This window comes from Bos javanicus, chromosome 8 (genome assembly GCF_032452875.1).
Source record: "Bos javanicus breed banteng chromosome 8, ARS-OSU_banteng_1.0, whole genome shotgun sequence".
NCBI lineage: Eukaryota > Metazoa > Chordata > Mammalia > Artiodactyla > Bovidae > Bos > Bos javanicus.
The window spans coordinates 54,354,426-54,377,745 of record NC_083875.1 but is presented as its reverse complement, the minus strand read 5'-3'; the positions used below and the strand labels follow the sequence as shown (position 1 = coordinate 54,377,745).

Below are 23,320 nucleotides of genomic sequence, written 5' to 3'. Positions count from 1 at the left end.
CTCAAAATGTCTTCCTGATTATTTCCCTTCTCCTTATAAATCGTCAGTGTTCTTCGCTTTAAGATACTAGAATCTGTACCTCAGCCACTGGGGACATACTCCTGGGGGTGTGTAGCAGTGCACTGAAAACGCACAAAGGACTGAAGACTCCCTGGGAACTTCCTGCCTTTCTCTCAGGACTCGCACTGTACACGATCAGACATCTAAGGGCACCATTGTTATGCCATCTGTTAAATACAGGACAACTTCATATCTTTCTCCTTTCCATATTAAACACACAGGTTTTGATAGCGCCTTCCTGTACCCAGTGGTTAGTTATGTGCCCGCTACTCGGGAGACCAAGGTGTCCACCAGTGTTTCTCTGCTCTGGCTGTACGTTAGACGGCCTGGAAAGTGGTGTAAAACCTTGACCACTTCCCAAACCAATTAAATCAAAATGCTGTTGTTTTAGTTGCTGAGTCATGTCCAACTCTTTGCAACCCCATGGACCGTAGCCCTCCACGGTCCTCTATCCATGGAATTTCCCAGGCAAGAATACTGGAGTGAGTTGCCATTTCCTTCTCCAGGAGATCTTGCTGACTCAAGGATTGAACCCATATCTCCTGCATTGCCGGGTAGATTCTTTGACCGCTGAGCTACCTGGAAAACCCAAATCAGAATGTGCACACGCTATATTTTAAATGGATAACCCACAAGGACCTACTACTGTACAGCACAGGGAACTCTGTTCACTGTTATGTGGCAGCCTGGATGGGAGGGGAGTTCGGGGGAGAGTAGACACATGTATATGTATGGCTGAGCCCCTCTGCTGTGCACCTGAAACTGACACAGCGTTGTTAATCGGCTATATTCCAGTGTAAAATAAAAAGTTTAAAAAAATTAAATAAAGCTATTATGAACAGAATCTAAGAATCTCCAAGGGTGGGACCTAGGCGTGTGTGTGTGTATTTTAAAGTTCCCCAGGTGATTCCAGTGTTCACTCGAAGTGCTAAAACTCAGTGACACTAATGCTTAGTACCACTTTGGGCAAGGGTTACATCAGCCCTCCCCACTTCTCCTCTTCATCTTCTTGGCTCTCGGGGCCGCTAGTATGCCATGAGCTGTGTCCAGAGGGGCCTCAAATCCCTAGATGGAAACGTTATTGCTGTCACACGTCACAGGGAATTTTATTGTGAACAGAGAATAGCACTTTCTTCATCTGTGAAGCCAAGGTTGTAGTTAGGTCTGTTCTTGGATGTTATGCTTTATTTATTTAGCAAAGCAGGACATGGAGCATGGTTTGGGCTCCTCATTGCAAGATGCTTGTTTGTGTGCTAAGTCACTTAGGTCGTGTCCAACTCCCTGTGACCCTACGGACTCTAGCCTGCGAGGCTTCTCTGTCCATGGGATTCTCCAGACAAGAATACTGGTGGACTCATGCTCATGAAGGAAAGCCAGAAGTTGTAGAATGGCTACCTTAAAAAAAAAAGGATTGAGTTAGAAGTATGGGGAGGAATGGAAACAAGAAGATTCATTATTGTTAGTATTGGTGGGAATTTGTTTTCATTTTATTGTAAGCTCTTAGGTAGTCCTGCACCATCAGATGAATAATAAGTTTTTAATAAAATCACATCTATCACTCAAAAGACATTACTTATAGAGCTGGTATCCAGCCCTTACCTGTTACCCATTGTACCAGCATTAAAATTTTTTAAATTTCTATTACAGCCACTGCTCCAAGTTACTTCAGTGACCACAGCACCTGAGACCCTCTTGACCACTTCACAGTCCAGGAGCTAAAAGTTGATGTGTGGCATGGCAAGGGAAGTCCAAAGCCCTGCTCTGTTCTGTTTGACTTAGGGTCCATGCAATACCATTGGATGAATAATTTCATCCTAACTTAGTTTGAATGTATATCACAAAGGCACAGCACTTCTGCCATTCTCTAGTCCAATAACTTATTTACAGAAGTCAGTACTTAACCTATACAGGTTAAGAAACTAATGTAAAAAAAAAAAAAAAGAAAAGAAAAGAAACTAGTCTAACATCATGCCAGAGCCCCAGCCAGACCTCCCAACTTCTTGGGCAGAACTGTTTCCTCTGTTCTGTATTGGTCATTTTTTTCTTCTTATCCTCAGTTCAGTTGAGTCGCTCAGTCGTGTCCTACTCTTTGCGACCCTATGAATTGCACCACGCCAGGCCTCCCTGTCCATCACCAACTCCCAAACTCATGTCCATCAAGTCGGTGATGCCATCCAGCCATCTCATCCTCTGTCGTCCCCTTGTCCTCCTGCCCCCAATCCCTCCCAACATCAGAGTCTTTTCCAATGAGTCAACTCTTCGCATGAGGTGGCCAAAGTACTGGAGTTTCAGCTTTAGCAACATTCCTTCCAAGGAACACCCAGGACTGATCTCCTTTAGAATGGACTGGTTGGATCTCCTTGCAGTCCAAGGGACTCTCAAGAGTCTTCTCCAACACCACAGTTCAAAAGCATCAATTCTTCGGCGCTCAGCTTTCTTCACAGTCCAACTCTCACATCCATACATGACCACTGGAAAAACCATAGCCTTGACCAGACAGACCTTTGTTGGCAAAGTAATGTCTCTGCTTTTGAATATGCTATCTAGGTTGGTCATAACTTTCCTTCCAAGGAGTAAGCGTCTTTTAATTTCATGGCTGCAGTCACCATCTGCAGTGATTTTGGAGCCCAAAAAATAAAGTCTGACACTGTTCCCACTGTTTCCCCATCTATTTCCCATGAAGTGGTGGGACCGGATGCCATGATCTTCATTTTCTGAATGTTGAGCTTTAAGCCAACTTTTTCACTCTCGTCTTTCACTTTCATCAAGAGGCTTTTTAGTTCCTCCACTTTCTGCCATAAGGGTGGTGCCATCTGCATATCTGAGGTTATTGATATTTCTCCCGGCAGTCTTGATTTCAGCTTGTGCTTCTTCCAGCCCAGCGTTTCTCATGATGTACTCTGCATATAAGTTAAATAAGCAGGGTGACAATATACAGCCTTGACATTCTCCTTTTCCTATTTGGAACCAGTCTGTTGTTCCATGGCCAGTTCTAACTGTTGCTTCCTGACCTGCATATAGGTTTTTCAAGAGGCAGGTCAGATGGTCTGGTATTCCCATCTCTTCCAGAATTTTCCACAGTTTATTGTGATCTACACAGTCAAAGGATTTGGCATAGTCAATAAAACAGAAATAGATGTTTTTCTGGAACTCTCTTGCTTTTTCGATGGTCCAGCGGATGTTGCCAATTTGATCTCTGGTTCCTCTGCCTTTTCTAAAACGGGCTTGAACGTCTGGAATTTCACGGTTCACGTATTGCTGAAGTCTGGCTTGGAGAATTTTGAGCATTACTAGCGTGTGAGATGAGTGCAATTGTGCGGTAGTTTGAGCATTCTTTGGCATTGCCTTTCTTTGGGATTGGAATGAAAACTGACCTTTTCCAGTCCTGTGGCCACTGCTGAATTTTCCAAATTTGCTGGCATATTGAGTGCAGCACTTTCACAGCATCATCTTCCAGGATTTGAAAGAGCTCAACTGGAATTCCATCACCTCCACTAGCTTTGTTCGTAGTGATGCTTTCTACGGCCCACTTGACTTCACATTCCAGGATGTCTGGCTCTAGGTGAGTGGTCACACCATCGTGATTATCTTGGTTGTGAAGATCTTTTTTGTACAGTTCTTCTGTGTATTCTTGCCACCTCTTCTTAATATCTTCTGCTTCCGTTAGGTCCATACTATTTCTGTCCTTTATTGAGCCCATCTTTCCATGAAATGTTCCCTTGGTATCTCTAATTTTCTTGAAGAGATCTCTAGTCTTTCTCATTCTGTTGTTTTCCTCTATTTCTTTGCATTGATTGCTGAGGAAGGCTTTCTTATCTCTCCTTGCTATTCTTTGGAATCTGCATTCGAATGGGTATATCTTTCCTTTTCTCCTTTGCTTTTTGCTTCTCTTCTTTTCACAGCTATTTGTAAGGCCTCCCCAGACAGCCATTTTGCTTTTTTGCATTTCTTTTCCATGGGAATGGTCTTGATCCCTGAATCCTATACAATGTCACAAACCTCCATCCATAGTTCATCAGGCACCCTATCTATCAGGTCTAGTCCCTTAAATCTATTTCTCACTTCCACTGTATAATCATAAGGGATTTGATTTAGGTATACCTGAGTGGTCTAGTGGTTTTCCCTACTTTCTTCAATTTCAGTCTTCTTATTCTCAGTCTTGTTAAATCTCATTTCTGGACAAATACATAACAAAGGAAGACAGTTCATTTCCATAGTAGAATATTTATTGAGTAGCCCTAGCATTGTGCTAAAGTTTAGGCAGTCCGTACCCTGAAGTAATGAGAATTGTTGGAAATTCTATACATATAAACATGGAGCACTTAAATATTAGCAGTGCCAGACGGTATATATTTTGGTGCCCCACAAGTGTTTTATGAAGAGTATAAATGCACCAGAAGATAGAAATAATTAAGAAAAGCTTAAGTGGGAGGATGGATAGGATTCTTGGAAGACTGAGTCCCCACTCTGTATCCTTTCTTCACCAGATCTGTAGGTTACCTTTTTAATTAAGGACTGCAGGCTCCTTAGGACCAGTGGTTTCCTTCATAAATGCAAGGCTCCTATGCTGCCGTTTACTGGCTACACACTCAGATTGTTTCTGCTTGCAGTCAACCCACCATATCTGCAGTTGAATCCACGGATGCAGAAACCATGGGTAAATAGAGGGCCAGCTGTATTGATTGTACCACACCATTTTATATCAGTGACTTGTGCATCCACAGAGTTGGTATTCTAGGGGCTCCTGGAACCCATCTACTGCAGATAATGAGGGATGACTGTATTGCTAGAAGTTACCTCCTCCTACCAAAGTTGTCTTATGTATATAATTCAAGGTATTAAATATGATATTAATGAGTGGAAAATAAAAAGAGAAGAACACTTTCATAGAATGATAATTAATCTAGATAAACTAGTCTCAAATCCCTAACTACATGTGTGCCATTGTTTTTAACCTCTTCATCTGCCTAAGGTTAAAAGAGGTAAATTTCTTCCTTTAACTCATTTTCCTAGTAAGAGGTCATTCTGATTGAAGATGTTGATGTTCTAGAACAGTTAATATTTCCTACCACCAAGTGAAGGTAATTTTAAAATATATGTAGATGGTGCCCGCAGAAACTGCCGAGGGAAGACAGTGGTCACCTCGTGCTACGTGCAGGAAGAGGTTAGTGTAAGTCAGCCTTCTTTTTGAGAGTCTGTTTCTATGGAGGTTCTTCGGAGTAAAGATCAGAATGTTATCAGAGATGGATTATAGCTCAGATGGTACAGAAAAAGAAAGTAGGAGCTAAATTTAGAAATTACATGAAAACGTTTCAAAATAGATATATACATAAGAACACATAAAAAAGGCAATATGCATTTTTATTTTCAAAAAAAAAAGCAGTGAAAATGCTAAGTCTTTTTGAGTTATATAAAGGTGAATTTGGTTTGATTTTTATTTCATGACCCATGTGCTATCTCACCAATCAGCCAGTCATGGGAAGCTCATCAGAATTTAAGGGAAAGAGAACATCTGTATATAAAATATCTGATAAAGTCTTCATACAAGTCTATTTCGGTGTCTTAAGAAAAAGTTTCAGTCAAATTACGACCTTTGCATGTTTTGAAAACTCAACATTGAGATTAATACAGTGTAATGAGGTTTGGGTTTACCTGTGGAGATGAGAAAATTTGTATGTGAATAAAAATGTGCTGCTATTTGGAAAAACAATTTTAACTGTAAAATAATCACCATTGTCACTCTAAATACTGTATATAATCCATAATTTAAATAAGAGTTTAACGTAGCATTTCCTTAAGATATTAGACTGTTGGAGATGTAGCATATTTGGTAGGAATCATGGAAATTATTTTATATTTTTGAAATAGATTCCCCAAAGTTGAACCCCCGAAGCGTTCGTTCACTAAATGTAAGAAAAAGGCTGGGTAAAAGGTATTTCACCATAATTCCCCTTGGATCATATCTGAAGTACAAATTAAAGGCTGCTTCTATTTACTGAGACATCAGTGTGTGCTTTTTACTGTGCTGTTTCAGGTATAGTATTACCTTCAGGCTTTATGACAGTGCTGTAATGAAAGTATCATTATCTCAATTTAGGGATAAGGAAATTGAAGCTTGGAGAAGCCCCAGAGCAAGTAAATAGAAGCATGGGTGAAAGGGCTCCAAAGCTACAGACCCTGCCTTAGCTACACCTTGTGATGGTCCTGACCACTTGAAACAACTCAAGCCACACAGTGGCTTTTCCACTGTTACCATTTACCTAACACAAGCCCTGGTTCCCTTGATTAAACCAGAGTGGGTGGGAACTGATAATACAGACATTCACAGTTCATTGTAACCACGGCTTCAGGCTACAATTTAAGGGGATGATGAGGGGAAAATACTGGACAATCACAGGTGCGCAGCATTTTTTAATGGATCGTGACCAGGACACTGAGAAAATGCTCACTGGTAGGAATCAAATGTGATGTGATTCTCAGTTCCTCTTATGCAGATGTATAAGCCTCCTTATCACACTAAGGATGCACAAATTACACAAACTGTGTGGGAGTTGAGGGTGGAAGGTAGAGAGTAAAATCAGATTTCTTCAGGGCCATGCAGGTATTGTGGAGAAGGAAATGGCAACCCATTCCAGTATTCTTGCCTGGAGAATCCCAGGGACGGAAGAGTCTGGTGGGCTGCTATCTGTGGAGTTGCACAGAGTCAGACACAGCTGAAGCGATTCAGCAGCAGCAGCAGCAGGCAGGTATTGTGAAGCTGCTCAGATTCTGTTGACACAACTCAGTTAATTAGGTAGTTTTGGCCTTAACAGGACAGAGGATATTCTTCACTTTCAGAAATAATTATGCTCTTTCTTATAATTATTGACAATAGTGAGAGGCAGGTAGTAGCTTTCTGACTGTGGCCTCTTGTCTTCTTGGAACATGGGCAGTGTTGCTGATCCTACAGTTTATCAAGAGAAGTAGGGAATCTGTTTTATCTGTCTAATGGAAAAGTTCTCAATTTTAGATGTTAATGGCTTTTAAAAAAAATCATTTGTACAAGACCAAGCAGGTCTACAGACCATCAGCTCACTTCTAGTTTTCTTGACCTTCAACCCCAAGTCTTCCCCACACAGAGGTCACCCCTGAGTCCCAATTTGCCTGAGGCATTTGTAGTTTATACCTCTTGTCTCAGCATCCCAGTTGTTGAGCATTTGTTCTAGTTTCCTGTTTTTTCAAAAATAAATATTATTATTTATTTACTTGACCACATTGGGTCTTAGTTGTGGCATGCAAGATCTTTCATTGTGGCATACCAACTCTAGTTGCAGGGCGCAGGCTCAGTAGTTGAGGTGTGCAGTCTTAGTTAACTCCTCGGCACGTGGGATATTAGTTCCCAGACCAGGGATCGAACCCTGGTCCCCTGCATTGCAAGGCAGATTCTTAACCACTGGACCACCAGGGAAGTCCCCCACCCCCATTTTTAATGGCGCATTCTTATTATTAGCTGCATTAAAATAATCCAAGATGGATTTGATAGACTTTCACTTAGTATTTCCAAACCCTGCCCATGCAGTTGAACAGATTTCTCAACTTTAGCACTTGGTTAAATCTGAAAGATCTTCCAGCTCTTTTCCAAATCCTTTCCAGATGCAGTGTAACTACATCTTTTTTTCAAAGACAGCATGTGGGCACTCACCGCTAATAATGGAATAAGTGTGGACAAGAGTGACCATGGATAGCCAGTTCTTCCGGTGTCTAGGGTAGTAGTGAAGGATATGCTGTTGCTGCCTTTATCAGCCTTTTGTCATTAGCCAGTCATGCTGTGCTCTGGTCTATAAGCTAAAAGGTCCAGTAACACACCAGATCTTCAATGAGCAGAATCAGTGGGAAATTGTTAGGTGTATGTGAAATGTATGTGTAAAATCAAGGTTGAGCAGTCTTGCTATGGTGGTTTGATAGCTTTTGCTTCCATGGTTTTATCATTTGTTTTTGGTGTTTGTTTTGTTGTTTGATAATGCTTTTATTTTGTAATAAATTCTTTTGGCCATAGTAAGTTTTTTTAACCCTGAAAATGCACAGGTAACAAAATTTAGTACTGAATTTTTGCTCCTTAAGAAAATGAATGGTAATGTATAACTTATACAAAACAGCTTGTTGATATTTAGCATCCACCATTACAGCCAAAGTGATATCATCAACCACAAAAAGTTTGAAAGACACAGATCTTCTGAAAAAAAATCAGCATCTACTTCAAAAGTTAGCTTTATATTCAGTAGATTGTGCCCAAAGATGACATTTTAGCATAGTCAGCTGCAGAAAATGCATTTTTATATTACTGTGTGAAGCATGACTTTTCATTTAAATCAAGTGACTTTCCTTCAAAGTTAATTTAGTTCATTTTTTATTCCAAGTTTTCTTCTGCAGGTGCAAAAAAATGAGGCAATAACTATTCATCTGTTAACTCCCTTAGCAGAAGGAAATCTTTGCAAACAATTAATAATTTGGTGTTCTCTCTTTTTTAATTTGTGGAATCAAGGTACAGCTTTTGATAGTTAATTTGGATAAAGTGAAATATCTATTATTATTTTGAATACTATAAGTGTTTTTGTTTTAAAAAATGTTGAAAATAAAAATATTTCATGGTAATGATAAGAATATAGTGTTTGGTGGTGCAGAGTGTCATTGTAAAACAATTATTAAATTAAGCCTATGGAGCAGAAATGTACTTGCAATTAGTTATGACTCACACACAAGTCGTACTTGTGTTCAGACAAGCTGTGATAATGTACCAGTCTTGAGTTTTGTTTCCTCAAAGTATCTGTGAAAGAATAATATTATAAATTGATAAAGGAGATACTTCTTATGAAAATATTTGGTCTGAAATGTTTACAAATTTGCATTTGAAAAAATGATAGAGTTAAGAATATCTACCATGTAGCAGAATTTGTTTTGTGCTTACCAGATTCTTCAGCCCCTAAGAGAGAATATTTTTCAATTAAAAACATTAAGGTCTGTAGGGTAGGACCCAATTGAAAATGTTATATTTTCAAATTTATTAACCTAAAATGGTTAATGCAATTTTTAAGAATATTTCAGGCAGTTTTATGAAAGTTAAATATATAATATATCCATATTGCAAAAATAGTCTTTTTTTAACTTTATATGGATATATGAAAGTTTTATTCTTTTAGAAAGTACTTTATGTTTGAAAATATTGTAATAATACCTATATAATATACCTGATGGGACCCGATGCCATGATCTTCGTTTTCTGAATGTTGAGCTTTAAGCCAACTTTTTCACTCTCCTCTTTCACCAAGAGGCTTTTTAGTTCCTCTTCACTTTCTGCCATAAGCGTGGTGTCATCTGCATATCTGAGGTGATTGATATTTCTCCAGGCAATCTTAATTCCAGCTTGTGTTTCTTCCAGTCCAGCGTTTCTCATGATGTACTCTGCATATAAGTTAAATAAGCAGGATGACAATATACGGCCCTGACGTACTCCATTTCCTATTTGGAAGCAGTCTGTTTGTTCCATGTCCAGTTCTAACTGTTGCTTCCTGACCTGCATACAGATTTCTCAAGAGGCAGGTCAGGTGGTCTGGTATTCCCATCTCTTTCAGAATTTCCCATAGTTTATTGTGATCCACACAGTCAAAGGCTTTGGCATAGTCAATAAAACAGAAATAGATGTTTTTCTGGAACTCTCTTGCTTTTTCCATGATCTAGAGGATGTTGGCAATTTGATCTCTGGTTCCTCTGCTTTTTTCTAAAACTAGCTTGAACATCTGGAAGTTCACGGTTCACATATTGCTGAAGCCTGGCTTGGAGAATTTTGAGCATTACTTTACTAGCATGTGAGATGAGTGCAGTTGTGCAGTAGTTTGAGCATTCTTTGGCATTGCCTTTCTTTGGGATGGGAAATAGATGGGGAAACAGTGGAAACAGTGTCAGACTTTATTTTTTTGGGCTCCAAAATCACTGCAGATGGTGACTGCAGCCATGAAATTAAAAGACGCTTACTCCTTGGAAGGAAAGTTAGGACCAACCTACATAGCATATTCAAAAGCAGAGACATCACTTTGCCAACAAATGTCCGTCTAGTCAAGGCTATAGTTTTTCCTGTGGTCATGTATGGATGTGAGAGTTGGACTGTGAAGAAAGCTGAGTGCCGAAGATTTGATGCTTCTGAACTGTGGTGTTGGAGAAGACTCTTGAGAGTCCCTTGGACTGCAAGGAGATCCAACCAGTCCATTCTGAAGGAGATCAGCCCTGGGAATTCTTTGGAAGGAATGATGCTAAAGCTGAAACTCCAGTACTTTGGCCACCTCATGCGAAGGGTTGACTCATTGGAAAAGACTCTGATGCTGGGAGGGATTGGGGGCAGGAGGAGAAGGGGATGACAGAGCAGTTGAGATGGCTGGATAGCATCACTGACTCGATGGACGTGAGTCTGAGTGAACTCCGGGAGTTGGTTGATGGACAGGGAGGCCTGGCATGCTGCGATTCATGGGGTCACAAAGAGTCGGACACGACTGAGCGACTGAACTGAACTGAATATACCTGATATGTTGGTCAACAAATAATATTTCAAAGATATATAGCATTAACTATTTTTAATAGTCTTTTTCATATTCAAAAGTGTTATATATAGACTATAAACTATATTACAGTCTCATTAGAATGTTAATTTCTCAACACTGGTCCAAATAGTACATTTTACAATTGATTCTTATCCATAATCGTCCTGAAATTGGGTTCTTCCTCAAGGTGACAAATTATATCTATTACTGTTTGCCCCCAAAGAGTGCCTAGTGAGATAGGATTCTCTTATTTCTCTTCCTTTCTTCCTATTCAGATTCTAGATGTTCATTACCCTTCTTCATTGGACAAGTAAGCATAAGTGCTATTGATTCTCTTTACAGTCTTACTGTTGGAACAACTTCTTGGTCTCTGAATTAAAGAGACCTTTAGACATGTGTTCTAGGGAATTTCTTTTCTTCTGCAAAATTCTGGGGCTAGGAGCCTTTCACTTTGAGTTTTCTTGAACACAGTTTCTGAAGCCGCAGTGATCCAGTTTTGTAGTGGGCGTCCCAGAAAGACTGTAGGATCCTGAAATTTCTGGGGACACCTGGGCCTCCCTTCATTGAGAAGCTTGTCCTTTCTATTATTTTTTCCATCTTTGTCTGAATGTCTGTCAAGCTGGGCAAGGAAACCTTCTTGATCTGTTTTTCCTGTTGTCAAACAAAATAAAATTCCAAACCAGCAGCACACTCCTCTGGCTAATGAGATTGTAGGAGTCCAGACATTGCAAAGGGCTAAAATGATTATGTTTTTTTCTGAGATGTAATATCAGGAAATGAACCACATGCAAAATGTGAACTCAACAATGAGGATGATGTGAATCTGTAAAGCAGGCATTAGCCTATTGTGCCAGTGTGGGGGGAGAACTGGTTAGTTGTTTTGCTTGTGTAAAACCAGTCCCCACTTGGTTATTGGGAGTCTCGGTGTTTGTTCACTGTTTTGCAAAGTGTGATTCAGAGAACACCAGTCTCATCAACTGATTTGAGGGGGAAAATGCTGCCATTGTCATACCGTGATGTCTTCACCCTTACTCCATACTCATGGATTCCTAGCAGCATTATCTTATTAAAGGTACTGAGTCCTGTAGTATGAACCATCTATTTTACTTTTTATAAATATTATTCTCTACAGTTGGGCTTCACTTGTGGCTCAGCTGGTAAAGAATCTGCCTACAATGAGGGAGACCTGGGTTCAATTCCTGGGTTGGGAAGATACCTTGGAGAAGGGAAAGGCTTCCCACTCCAGTATTCAGCCCTGGAGAATTCCACGGACTGTATAGTCCGTGGGGTCGAAGAGAGTCAGACATGACTGAGCGACTTTCATGGTACAGTTATTTGACTTTGGCTATAGAACCCACTTTTCAAACAGCCATTAAAATCCCAAGTAACTAATAGTCCTCAAATATTCTTTGACAGCAGCCATACAAGTATACCTGATTCTTTTTAATCTTAGTAAACATGTATAACTTTAAAAGAATCTTCTATTTTTTGTCACTATGACTTTGAATAAACTCTTTGAAAATAAACTTTTTTGTAGCATTGATAATGTATTCATGTGTATTACCATCATAATCATGAAGGTAATAAGTAGCATTTCAAAGAGTGCACAGTTTTTTATTTCATCCCAAGATTTTGCAGACCTGAGGGCACAGTTCTTCATAATGGAACCATGTAATTACATCAGTCAACAGACTCTTTGGAACTGCTTGGAGTGTGTGATGCCATAGTGCATCAAGCTCTGACCTACAGATGTTGCTGATCCTGATAATTATGACATGGCCTGCAGACATGAAAAGGGAAAATGATAAGCAGAGGACGAAATAGAAGAATATTTGCGTGTGAAAGGTATAGTGGTAGAGCCGAGGAAGAGATGGAGTTCTTTAAAAGAAAAAGAACTTCTTAAATAATAAAGGAGTGTTTTCTCCAGCAAGGAAGGAATCCAGTATATGTTAGAATAAGCAAATGTACCTTTTAGTGAAACAAAACCAAAAAGAGAGGTGTTCTGGGGGAAAGCAGTGTGCTTTATACTCATTGATTACCTTGGTGAATGCCACAGTAACGATTAAAAATAAAACTCTAGGATTTCCCTGGTGGTCCAGTGGTTAAGAGCCTGCCTGCCAGTGTCAGGGACATAGGTTCGATCCCTGATCTGGAAAGATTCCACATGTTGTGGAGCTACGGCAAGAGAAGTTGCTGCAACGAGAAGCCCATACGCTGCGACTAGAAGGTGGTCCCCACGTGCCGCAACTAGAGAAAATCTTGCACAGCAGTGGACACCCAGCGCAGCCATAAATAGGGAAATAATGTCGGAGGGAAAAAAAGACATTTGTCAGGGGGAAAAACCTCTCACCATAGAAAAGCAATTCGAGTCATGAGAATCAATTTGTAAAATCTTAAAGTAGAACAATATGCAGCAGTTTAATAAAATTTTATTGAATATTTTGCTCTCTGGAACATTTTACTTAACACAGATTCACTTCATTAGTATCTAGTATATTGCCTGACACATAGTAGATAAGTATTGTGTTTGTTGAAATAATTAATATTTATTAATGATAATTTTGAAATACCACAAGGTTTCATAGCAATTATAGTACTTGTATTTTATGTATTTTGTTAACAATTCTTATAACTTTCCTAACTACCCTAAAACAAATTGTTTTTTTGTTTCATAGATGAGGTAGCTGAGGTTCAGGAAACTTGAGAGACCAGCCTGAAGACACAGGGCTGAAATGTGCTGAAGTCTGGTTGGTTCTCAAGCTATTGTTCCTGGACTTCCTCTTTGCTCCTTTGGTTCTCTGGGTTACTCAGTGAGAGAGAGATTCTGTATAGTTGACCCTAGATATCAGCAAAGTCAACCAACGAAGGATGAAAAATATTGTTAGGGGGAAGGAATTCCAGAAAGCTCCAAAAATCAAAGCTTGAATTTGTTGTACCCTGGCAACAACTAGCATAGCATTTACGTTGTATTAAGTAATATAAGTAATCTAGAGATGATTTTAAATATACAGGCGGATGCATAGGTTATATACAAATACCAAGACATTTTTATAAGGGTCTTGAGCATCTGCACATACCTACTCTGTTCTGATACTGCGTGCAGAGGGACATGGGTGCTGTAACAAAGGAGAATCAGTAGATCCCTAGCACTGAAAGATTACATACAGGATTCAAAATTTTCATCAGAGACTTCAAAAGGCTGTGTCATGTAGTAATTTGTAATTTTGCTGAGCCATGAGTTGAATCATAAGTGTGGAGAGGCTGTACTATAGGAATGAGTCACTGGCTTCGAGAACCCAGCCAGCAGTAGCTCAGTGTGACTTTGCTATTCTTTGTCAGTTTTGCAGTCATGCCCATAAGAAAATGCAGCAACAGCTGTCACTCTGTGTACAGTGCACCGTACACAGAGAAGTGTACACTGATGAAGTCAGAGAAGGTGAAATGGTCTAAGAAATGACAGTTCTTGCCAAGTTTTTGGTAGGAAATTTTACGGAGTATTTGCAAATTTGAGGACTCATTGATATCCATTATCCAGGATGATCTCTAGAATGTTCTTTCACTTTGAGCAAATGTGGGCAGTTTGCCCAAAGTCTCAGAGCTAAAAAGTGCATATATACCAAGCCTTTTGCACTTTCTGTGCTATTTTCCTTTTCTTTTGCTTTCTAAACAATTAGCTTTGGGTGTTAGATGCTGTCTTTAAATGTTTTACATCCATTAGGTCATTTAACCATCAAAGTAAGTACTGTTGTTATCACATTTATTAGATTAGGAAATAAAGGTTTACAAATGTTAAATAGCTTGCTCAAGGTCATGTTCAACCAGTTCTGGCTGGAGGTGGTATTGCAACGCAGAGATTTGATCCCATCTCTGTATTTCCCTTGAGAAGAAAACAAAAAAAGCCTGAGATTTTTCTGTTTCTTCCCCCTCCCCCGCCCCCATAATTTAGAATCAAATGCCAAAATGGAGATAAGCACTGAGAGTGGGGGGAAGAAAATGTGCTTCTCAGTTCAGGATTGAAACATACTCAGACAGAAGTTCAGGATTTTACTAAATCAGAGGCCCTCTGTCTGTGCTGGGCATCCTTTCAAATAGAGCTGCCCTAATGAGCTGAATATTTGTGTCTAAGAGCTTCAACAAATGTGGAAATTACCATTTGGTTTTCTACTTCTGGAGTGTAGGAACCGGAATAGGTGTGACATTCCAGCCTAAAGCCGCCCTGAGCTGTTAATGAGTTTTTGAAAATCCTTCCAAAGTGACTATAAGATCTTTTTTATTTTATCTGAAGACTTGGCCTTCTGTGGGCAGGGTAAGACTCACTGTGGTGGGAACTCAGTTCTTCCTTCCTTTTGCTGAAGCAGTCTTGGAAATATCAACAGACCTAAGATTTACCTTAATTTTATGACCACCGAATCGCAAAAACAAGACATTACCACATTGGCACATCCTGTGGTTTCCATGTGGTCTTTCCCTAGAATTCTGCCAGAGTTCCTAAGAGTAGTTACTTGGTTCTCACAATGTTCCCTCTGAGGCTTGCCACCAGCTTGCTAAGAATTCTGAAAGCTCACATTCATTATTAAATATTTCCATCCAGTGTGTTCAACTGTAACTTGAAATAGAGTTATATTTTGCATTTGGTTTATATGATTGATTAACTCATACCTGTTTTGCTTTTATATGTACGATGTTCAAAATAAAAAGGGTAGTCAATTTTAATTGTTATTTGTATTATTAGAAATGACTTCTTTGCTTTTCATCATAGCCTATTTCATTAGTAAGTGGTTTAATTTTGCATGATTACTTGTGATTTTTACTACTTCACATTTGATATTTGGAAAAATAGAAAAGGGTCTAATTTATCTTCCTACTCTAACACACTAAAAAATATTCTTTTCACAGACAGAATACTTTTTACCAAAAAAAAGAGAGAGAATTGCACTTTTGTTGAGGACATTTATATAGGCATTTTTGAAATTCTATGTGTATTTTGTAAAATGCTGTCATAGTTTTAAATAACTTGAGAACTTCAGGTGAAAGCTCTTACATAAATGCAAATTACAGTAGATTATATTTGAATGTCATTTTACAAAACAGCAAGGATAGAATTAAAAAACAAAGCTAAGGATGCAATAAAAGTGACTTAGAAATTCAGACCTGGATGAAGGCAAAGTAGTGATCTTTGCATATTTTGAGGCCAGTATACTTTCATAGATGGTAGACATTGGTTATGGTTCATTGTTGTTGTTCAGTCGCTTAGTCAGGTCCGACTCTTTGCAACTCCATGGGCCGCAGCGTGCCAGGTCTCCCTGTCCCTCACTGTCTCCCAGAGTTGGTGGGAGTTCACATTCATAGCATCAGTGATGCTGTCCAACCATCTCATCCTCTGACACTCTCTTCGCCTTCTGCCCTTGATCTTTCCCAGCATCAGGGACTTTTCCAATGAGTTGTCTGTTCACATCAGATGACTAAAATACTGGAGCTTCAGCTTCAGCATCAGTCCTTCCAGTGAATATTCAGGGTTGATCTCCCTTAAAATTGACTGGTTTGATCTCCTTGCTGTTCAGGGGACGTTCAGGAGTCTTTACCAGCACCACAGTTCAAAGGCATCAGTTTTTTGTTGTTCTGCCTTCTTTACGGTCCAGCTCTCACAGTCACACGTGACCACTAGGAGTACCATAGCCTTGACTGTACAGACCTTTGTCAGCAGGGTGATGTCTCTGCTTTTAGCACACTGTCTAGGTTTGTCATCACTTTTCTGCCAAGAAGCAACCATCTGATTTCATGGCTGCAGTCACCGTCCACAGTGATTTTGGAGACCAAGAAGAGGAAATCTGTCACTACTTCCACCTTTTCCCCTTTATCTGCCACGCAGTAATGGGACTGGAGGCCATGGTCTTAGTTTTTTTAATATTTAGTTTTAATATGGCTCTTTCTCTCTCCTTCACCCTCATCAAGAGGCTCTTAATTCCTCTTTACTTTCTGCCATTAGAGTGGTACCATCTGCATATCTGAGGTTGTTGATGTTTCTCCCACCTATCTTGATTCCAGCTTCTAACTCATCGAGCCCAGCATTTCTCTTGATGTGCTCAATGTATAGGTTAAACAAACAGGGTGACAGCAGACAGCCCTGTTGAACCAGTCAGTTGTTCCATACAGGGTTCTAACTCTTGCTTCTTGACCCACATATAGGTTTCTCAGGAGACAAGTAAGATGGTCTGGTATTCCCAACTTTAAGAGCTTTCCACAGTTTGTCATGATCTACCAATACTTTGGCCACCTCATGCAAAGAGTTGACTCATTGGAAAAGACTCTGATGCTGGGAGGGATTGGGGGCAGGAGGAGAAGGGGACGACAGAGGATGAGATGCCTGGATGGCATTACCGACTCTATGGACAAGAGTTTGGGTGAACTCCTTTCTTGAACCAATCAGTTGTTCCATACAGAGTTCTAACTCTTGCTTCTTGACCCACATATAGGTTTCTCAGGAGACAAGTAAGATGGTCTGGTATTCCCATCTCTAAGAGCTTTCCACATTTTGTCATGATCTACCAATACTTTGGCCACCTCATGCAAAGAGTTGACTCATTGGAAAAGACTCTGATGCTGGGAGGGATTGGGGGCAGGAGGAGAAGGGGACGACAGAGGATGAGATGCCTGGATGGCATTACCGACTCGATGGACAAGAGTTTGGGTGAACTCCAGGAGTTGGTGATGGACAGGGAGGCCTGGCGTGCTGCGATTCATGGGGTCGCAAAGAGTCAGACACGACTGAGCGACTGAACTGACTGACTGACACAGTCAAAGGCATTACTGTAGTCGATGAAACCCAGATAGATGTTGTTCTGAAATTCCCTTGCTTTATAATCCAGCAAATGTTGGCAGTTTGATCCCTAGTTCCTCTACCTTTTCTAAACCCAGCTTGAACATCTGGAAGTTCTTGGCTCCCATAATGCTGAAGCCTAGCATGCAAGGTTTTAAGCATGACCTTACTAGCATGGAGGGCTTCCCTAGTAGCTCAGATGGTAAAACGTCTGTCTGCAATGCGGGAGACCTGGGTTTGATCCCTGGGTCTGGAAGATCCCCTGGAGAAGGAAATGGCAACCTACTCCAATATTCTTGCCTGGAAAATTCCATGGATGGAGAATACAGTCCATGGGATCACAAAGAGTCAGACACAACTGAGCAACTTCGCTGGTGATTACTAGCATGGGAGATGAGTGCAATTGTCTGATGGTTAGCACATTCTTTGGTACTACCCTTCTTGGGAATTGGGGTGAGGATTGACCTTTTCCAGTCCTCTGGCCACTGCTGGGTCTTCCAGGTTTTCTGACATAATGAAAGCAAAACCTTGATGGCATCATCCTTTAGGAATTTGAATAGTTCTACTGGAATATCATCGCATCCACTAGCTTTATTAATAGCAGTGCTTCTTAAGGGCCACTTGACTTTGCACTCCAGAATGTCTGGCTCAGGGTGACTAACCACACCATCTAGTAATCCAGTTCATAAAGGTCTTTTTTATACAGTTCTTCCATGTATTCTTTCCATCTCTTCTTGATGTCTTCAACATCTACTAGGTCTCTACCATTTTTATCCTTTATTGTGCCCTTCTTTGGGCCGAATGCTCCCTTGATGTTTCCAGTTTTCCTGAAGAGATCTCCAGTCTTTCCCCTTTTGTTGTTTTCTTCTATTATTAAGCACTGTTCATTGAAAAAGGCCTTCTTGTCTCTTTAAGCTGTTCTTTGGAACTCTGTGTTTAATTGGATGTACTTTTCCCTCTCTCCCTTGCTTTTCACTTCTCTTCATTCTTCTGCTGTTTGTAAAGCCTCCTCAGATAACCGCTTTGCCTTCTTGCTTTTCTTTTTCTTTGGGATGGTTTTGTTCACCGCGTCCTGTATTACAGACTTCTGTCCATGGTTCTTCAGGCACACTGTTAACTAGATCTAGTCCCTTGAATCTATTCGTTACCTCTACTTCAAATTCATACAGGATTTGACTTAAGTGGATATTAGTTATGGTTCACAGGTGAGGTTAATATTGTAGCTTTCACTGTGGAGGTTAATTTGCATTAAGGGTCAGCATGAAATTTCCTCACTAGACTGTTTTCCCACAGTTAAGAGAGTGCCATGTTTATTTTGTCTACCAAACCTTTGTTCATCTATTCCTCCTCCGTCACACATCTTTATCTCCACCTGCCAGCTAACTCCTGTCTTCTCTCTGACACCTTGTCTGGCCATACTGAGTTCTTCTTGTTCAGTCCCAATATACCGTCACTCATACAGACTTCTTCATGTTCTGCCCTGTATTCTCAGGCACTTTTGAAATAGTGAGGTTTTGTTGCAATAAACGATATTATGTGCTCCTTGAGGGACAAGATCATAAGTCCTTGGTGCTCTGTGTATTCTAGATGTATTTATTTATGATCGTGGAGTATATGTCTAGATGAAGCCATAGGGAAATGATTTGTTTCAATTGCATAACCTTATAGACCAGGAAAATGAAGTTGTAAAGAAGTAAATAATTTCTTCTAAGGGTTATTGCTTGTGTTAGGTGTAAAGCCAGGCCTAGTATTTAGGTGTCCCTGTTTCCAGCTCAGTATAATTTCTACTGTTCCTTCCTATATTCTTCATTCAACAAATATTTATTGAGCATCAGTGACAGGCACTCTGCTAGACCCTGATACTGCAACACTGAGTTTGTCTCGGAACTTGTACTGTGATTAGGGAGAAGCATACTAACAAATATCATCCGGATAGATATACACTAGCTACTGACGTAAGTGCTATTAAGGATTGTGTGGTTCTGAGAGAGTAGGTAATGGGTGGAAGATTTCCTTAACAAACTCGACTTTGGCTTGTAGGAAGTTGGGTTTATGTATGACTTTTAAATCTGACAAATATTTGTTGTCTGCTCACTCTGTGCTGGGCCCCAAAAGAAACGAGAGCCAGGAGCTACAGCCCCTTCCTTCAATGTATGGTCTAGAAGACGGTAAGTCAAGAAATGTAGAAGTTCCATGGTTCAGAAGATGCAAAGATCACATTTTGGGGGAGAGGAGGAACACTGGGAATATCTTCTTGTGAGAGACAGCATAGGATATGGTGCCTGAACAAAAGCTAAAAGAGATATGGAAGGGACTAGAGAAGGTCTTCCAGATGTAAGAAAAAGCACATTGAGGTAGATCAAGAGAGAAAATTGGAGGAGTTTTCCAACAGTAAAAAGTAATCTCATTTTACAGGAAGACTTTTGAGTTATACAACTGTTGAGAATGTTGTCTCTTTCAGTCAACTGAAATTAAAGATGGAAATGCAAATGTTCCCTCTTGTTTCTCCTCCTGGAGCACATAATCCTGTGCTTTGGTTGCCAGCTATATGGACTGTTCCCCCTACCACCAACCTACCCCTACACCTCACAGCAACTGTGTCTGTGGACTGTTCCCCCACCCCTAACCCTACCCCTGCACCTCATAGGAACTGGGTCTAAGTCTTTAATTGCTGTATTACCTAACATTTCTTTGGGGTTCAATAAACATTTAATCATCATCTTGAAAAGTGTCTGCTCTGTTGAAACTGTTTTCTCTAAGTTCCCTACCTTAGAAACAGAAATAGAACTCCTTCCATATGACATGGTTGGCCTGTTGTAATGAGTATCAAATTCAGTTTTTAAATATTGCCTACACTGTTCTGTGTCATCATGTAGCTTTTACCCAATTTAAAGAAGTCTCGGCCATTTCTCCCTATGGATAGTATAATAGTTTGTCTAAATATTATTGTAGGAAAGTGCTGCAGAATTACTTCCCCATTAGCATGTGTTAAGTGGCCAGCTGCTGTATCCCAGGTTCAGTGTAAGACATGGTGTTATTGGTCAATCTTATTAGGGAAGTCCGTGGAGAAGCAAATGATTGGTACCTGATCCAGCTCAGCCACAGATACACTTTATCTTTTATAGCGTTGCCAAGAATAAAAATTAGGGATATCTCATGGAAAGATCTAGATTTTTGGCTTCCCTTGATAACTCAGAAAATCTGGCAACACTCAGCTTGTATCCCAGTGGCAACAATTAGTTGGAGCTAACTAGCAGCTGTCCTCTTTCTTTAGGGTCTGTGTTTCTCAGTGTGCTGCAGTTCTCATCACTCACTATTACCTACATCCAGCCTGTTTTACTCATTTCTGCGGCTTCCTGGCCCTTTTAACGCCCCTTGTTTTGGAGTGCTGTTGCCTTTCTGGGCCTCTTCTCTTAGTTTCCAATAACAATTTCATGGCCAGCCAGACAGTTAATTATGACCACAACAACTAGTGTCTACGTGATGCTTGATAGCTTGCAGTGGTTCTCAAACTTTGCCATGCATCTGAATCATCCAGAGGGTCTCTTGAAACAGATGGTTTATCAGTTTCTCATCCAGAAAGTTTGATGTAGGATTAAAGGATTGCATTTTTATGAAATTCCCAAGTAATCCTGCTGGGGTGTGGACCACCTTTTGAGAACCACTCACCTACTGTATTGTAGCACAGTAATAAGCCACATGGACTTGGTGGGACAAGATGTTGCCCACCAGAGATAACATTTGGAAAGATTAAGCAACTTATCCAGTGTCAAAAGAGGAAGCAGAGTCCGATGAAAACCATGTCTTTAGAATGTGTCCAATAGGAGACCATCCTGTGCATGCCTGTTTCTGCCTTGCATCTGCCTTCTAACTTCCACAGAATCCTCCAGAGAACCCTGTAAATCAGATGTAGCCAGGAAATCGAATTTAGGATTATACCATGCATGATCATTGTCATATCTCAGGACACAAAGAATTAGAACTTGTTTGTATTCAGTGAGCAAGGGCAGAAGGACAGGGCCCAAAGCTTGACCTTAAGATATAAGGTATGAGACATACCTGCTGGGCAGAGTGGAGCATGCCCCATACCTAATGTTTTGTGCTTGGAGGAGGTCCACTTGAGCAGGTGGGACCAGGACAGTCTTTGGTATCGACATAGAGCAACGGGTGCCACAGAGCCAGGCAGAGCATAGCACTGGGGATTCGTTGGGGAACCAGTGACATATTTTCAAAGCGGGGGTTTCATGGAAAGCTATGATTGGCCTAGGCCCACCTGGAGTGACACTTGGAAACAGGACTTCAGGATAGTCAGATTGCTGGGATAGGACAGATTGTCTGGGCAGGAACTAGGTACATAAAACAATTTTAGGGATTCATCTTCCAATGTTGGGGTGCAGGGCAGAGCTATAGGGCTTCTCACTTACCAGATCTGATGGTCACAGTCAACGTAGAACCAGCAAGAAAGGTGGTTTCTTCAATTTTGGCACTTTAGGCTTTGTAAAATCTTATTTAAGTAAAGATTAGTCTAATGACATGGATTCCCTCCGTCTTATGGGATGAGAAGGAAGAGAAAGATTGGGAACCAGACATGCCTAATCACAAGTTTAAATTTATTAAATTCTATGTGCTTGAAACTCTATGGAAGGAATAATTAGGTCATCATGTAATCAAGATAGCCATTCACTAACCTAGTTCACAAGTTTGTGTATCTGTGCAAAATCAAGACTGTTTTAATAAATTAGTAGCCATCTGTCTCCAGTTTTCAAGATAATTAGTTATTATATCTGTTGATTTGCACATTTATGTACTGTATAATTTACATGTATACTACACCTATGAAATCTATTTTGTTAAGATTGTTAGGCAGTGGTGTATGCTGGTTAATTTGGAGGTTGACCATTTTGATTTTAATCTTGTTGAAAATTTTTTAAAAGTCTTTTTACCCTTTCCTACTAAATGTTGTATATAATGAACATAACAAAGTCCTTTTTCTGTGTTAAAAATTGAGTAGACTCTTCAATCTGATAAGCTATGAGGTAGATATAAAGTAAATATTGAAAATTTGGGTGTGTGGGAATAGAGGGGGCATGGTCACTATTGTGAAAATCAAATCATTACCATTAACTGTTCTTCTAGTAGTTTTACACCCTAATCCTCACAGTGAATCATAGAAACTAATGCTGATTAGTTGAGTCTGATTGAGTTTTTGCTAAGATATAACACTCATGCGCTGTGTATATTATGTGTTTGATTATAATAAACTATAAACATAGAGGGGATAAATAACCCAGTCTTTTTCCCTTTAATAATATGAACTGTTTTAGGATTATGGTCATCACCTGAAAATAGTCATTATTTGTAGCATACCGTCCTCATTGTTCCTGTGGGAGCTGAACAGTCTGCTTTTCTCTTGTCATCTTTAGGTAGCTTCAGCATTTACTCTGGGGGAAAAGATTTGGGACTGGGTTTTATCTAAGGAAAAGAAAAAAGAAGCAGCATTACTTTATTATAAACCAGTTTGAAAACCAGTATATGAGGAAAGACCATAATGCAGTGTGCAAGCCAAGGCAGTTTTCTTCGATGGAAAGGAGATTAAAACTGCTTTTTTTTTTTTTTTAAACAGGCTCATGCACAGTTAGTTCGAGAAGTTGATGTGGAGAAGGTATCTGCATTTGAGAATCCATATGTAGATGCAATAAAGAGTTTATGGAATGATCCTGGAATCCAGGAATGCTATGACAGACGACGAGAATATCAGTTATCTGACTCTACCAAATAGTGAGTATTCCTCCAGAAGGCCCTTTGCATCTTCCTCTTTTCTTTCATGGTTTCTGCAATGAGACCGTCTCGGTCCTGTGTATCGTATCTGATTCTG

General features: G+C 40.1%; 1 protein-coding gene across 1 annotated transcript in view; it reads left to right on the top strand.

Moving 5' to 3' along the window:
- LOC133252724 (guanine nucleotide-binding protein G(q) subunit alpha) overlaps window positions 1-23,320 on the top strand; it is a 313,335-nt gene that overhangs the window by 190,098 nt on the left and 99,917 nt on the right. Inside the window, exon 3 of the mRNA XM_061425586.1 lies at window positions 23,069-23,223. Within this exon, the coding sequence (XP_061281570.1) occupies window positions 23,069-23,223 (155 nt within the window). The remainder of the gene's footprint in view (window positions 1-23,068; window positions 23,224-23,320) is intronic.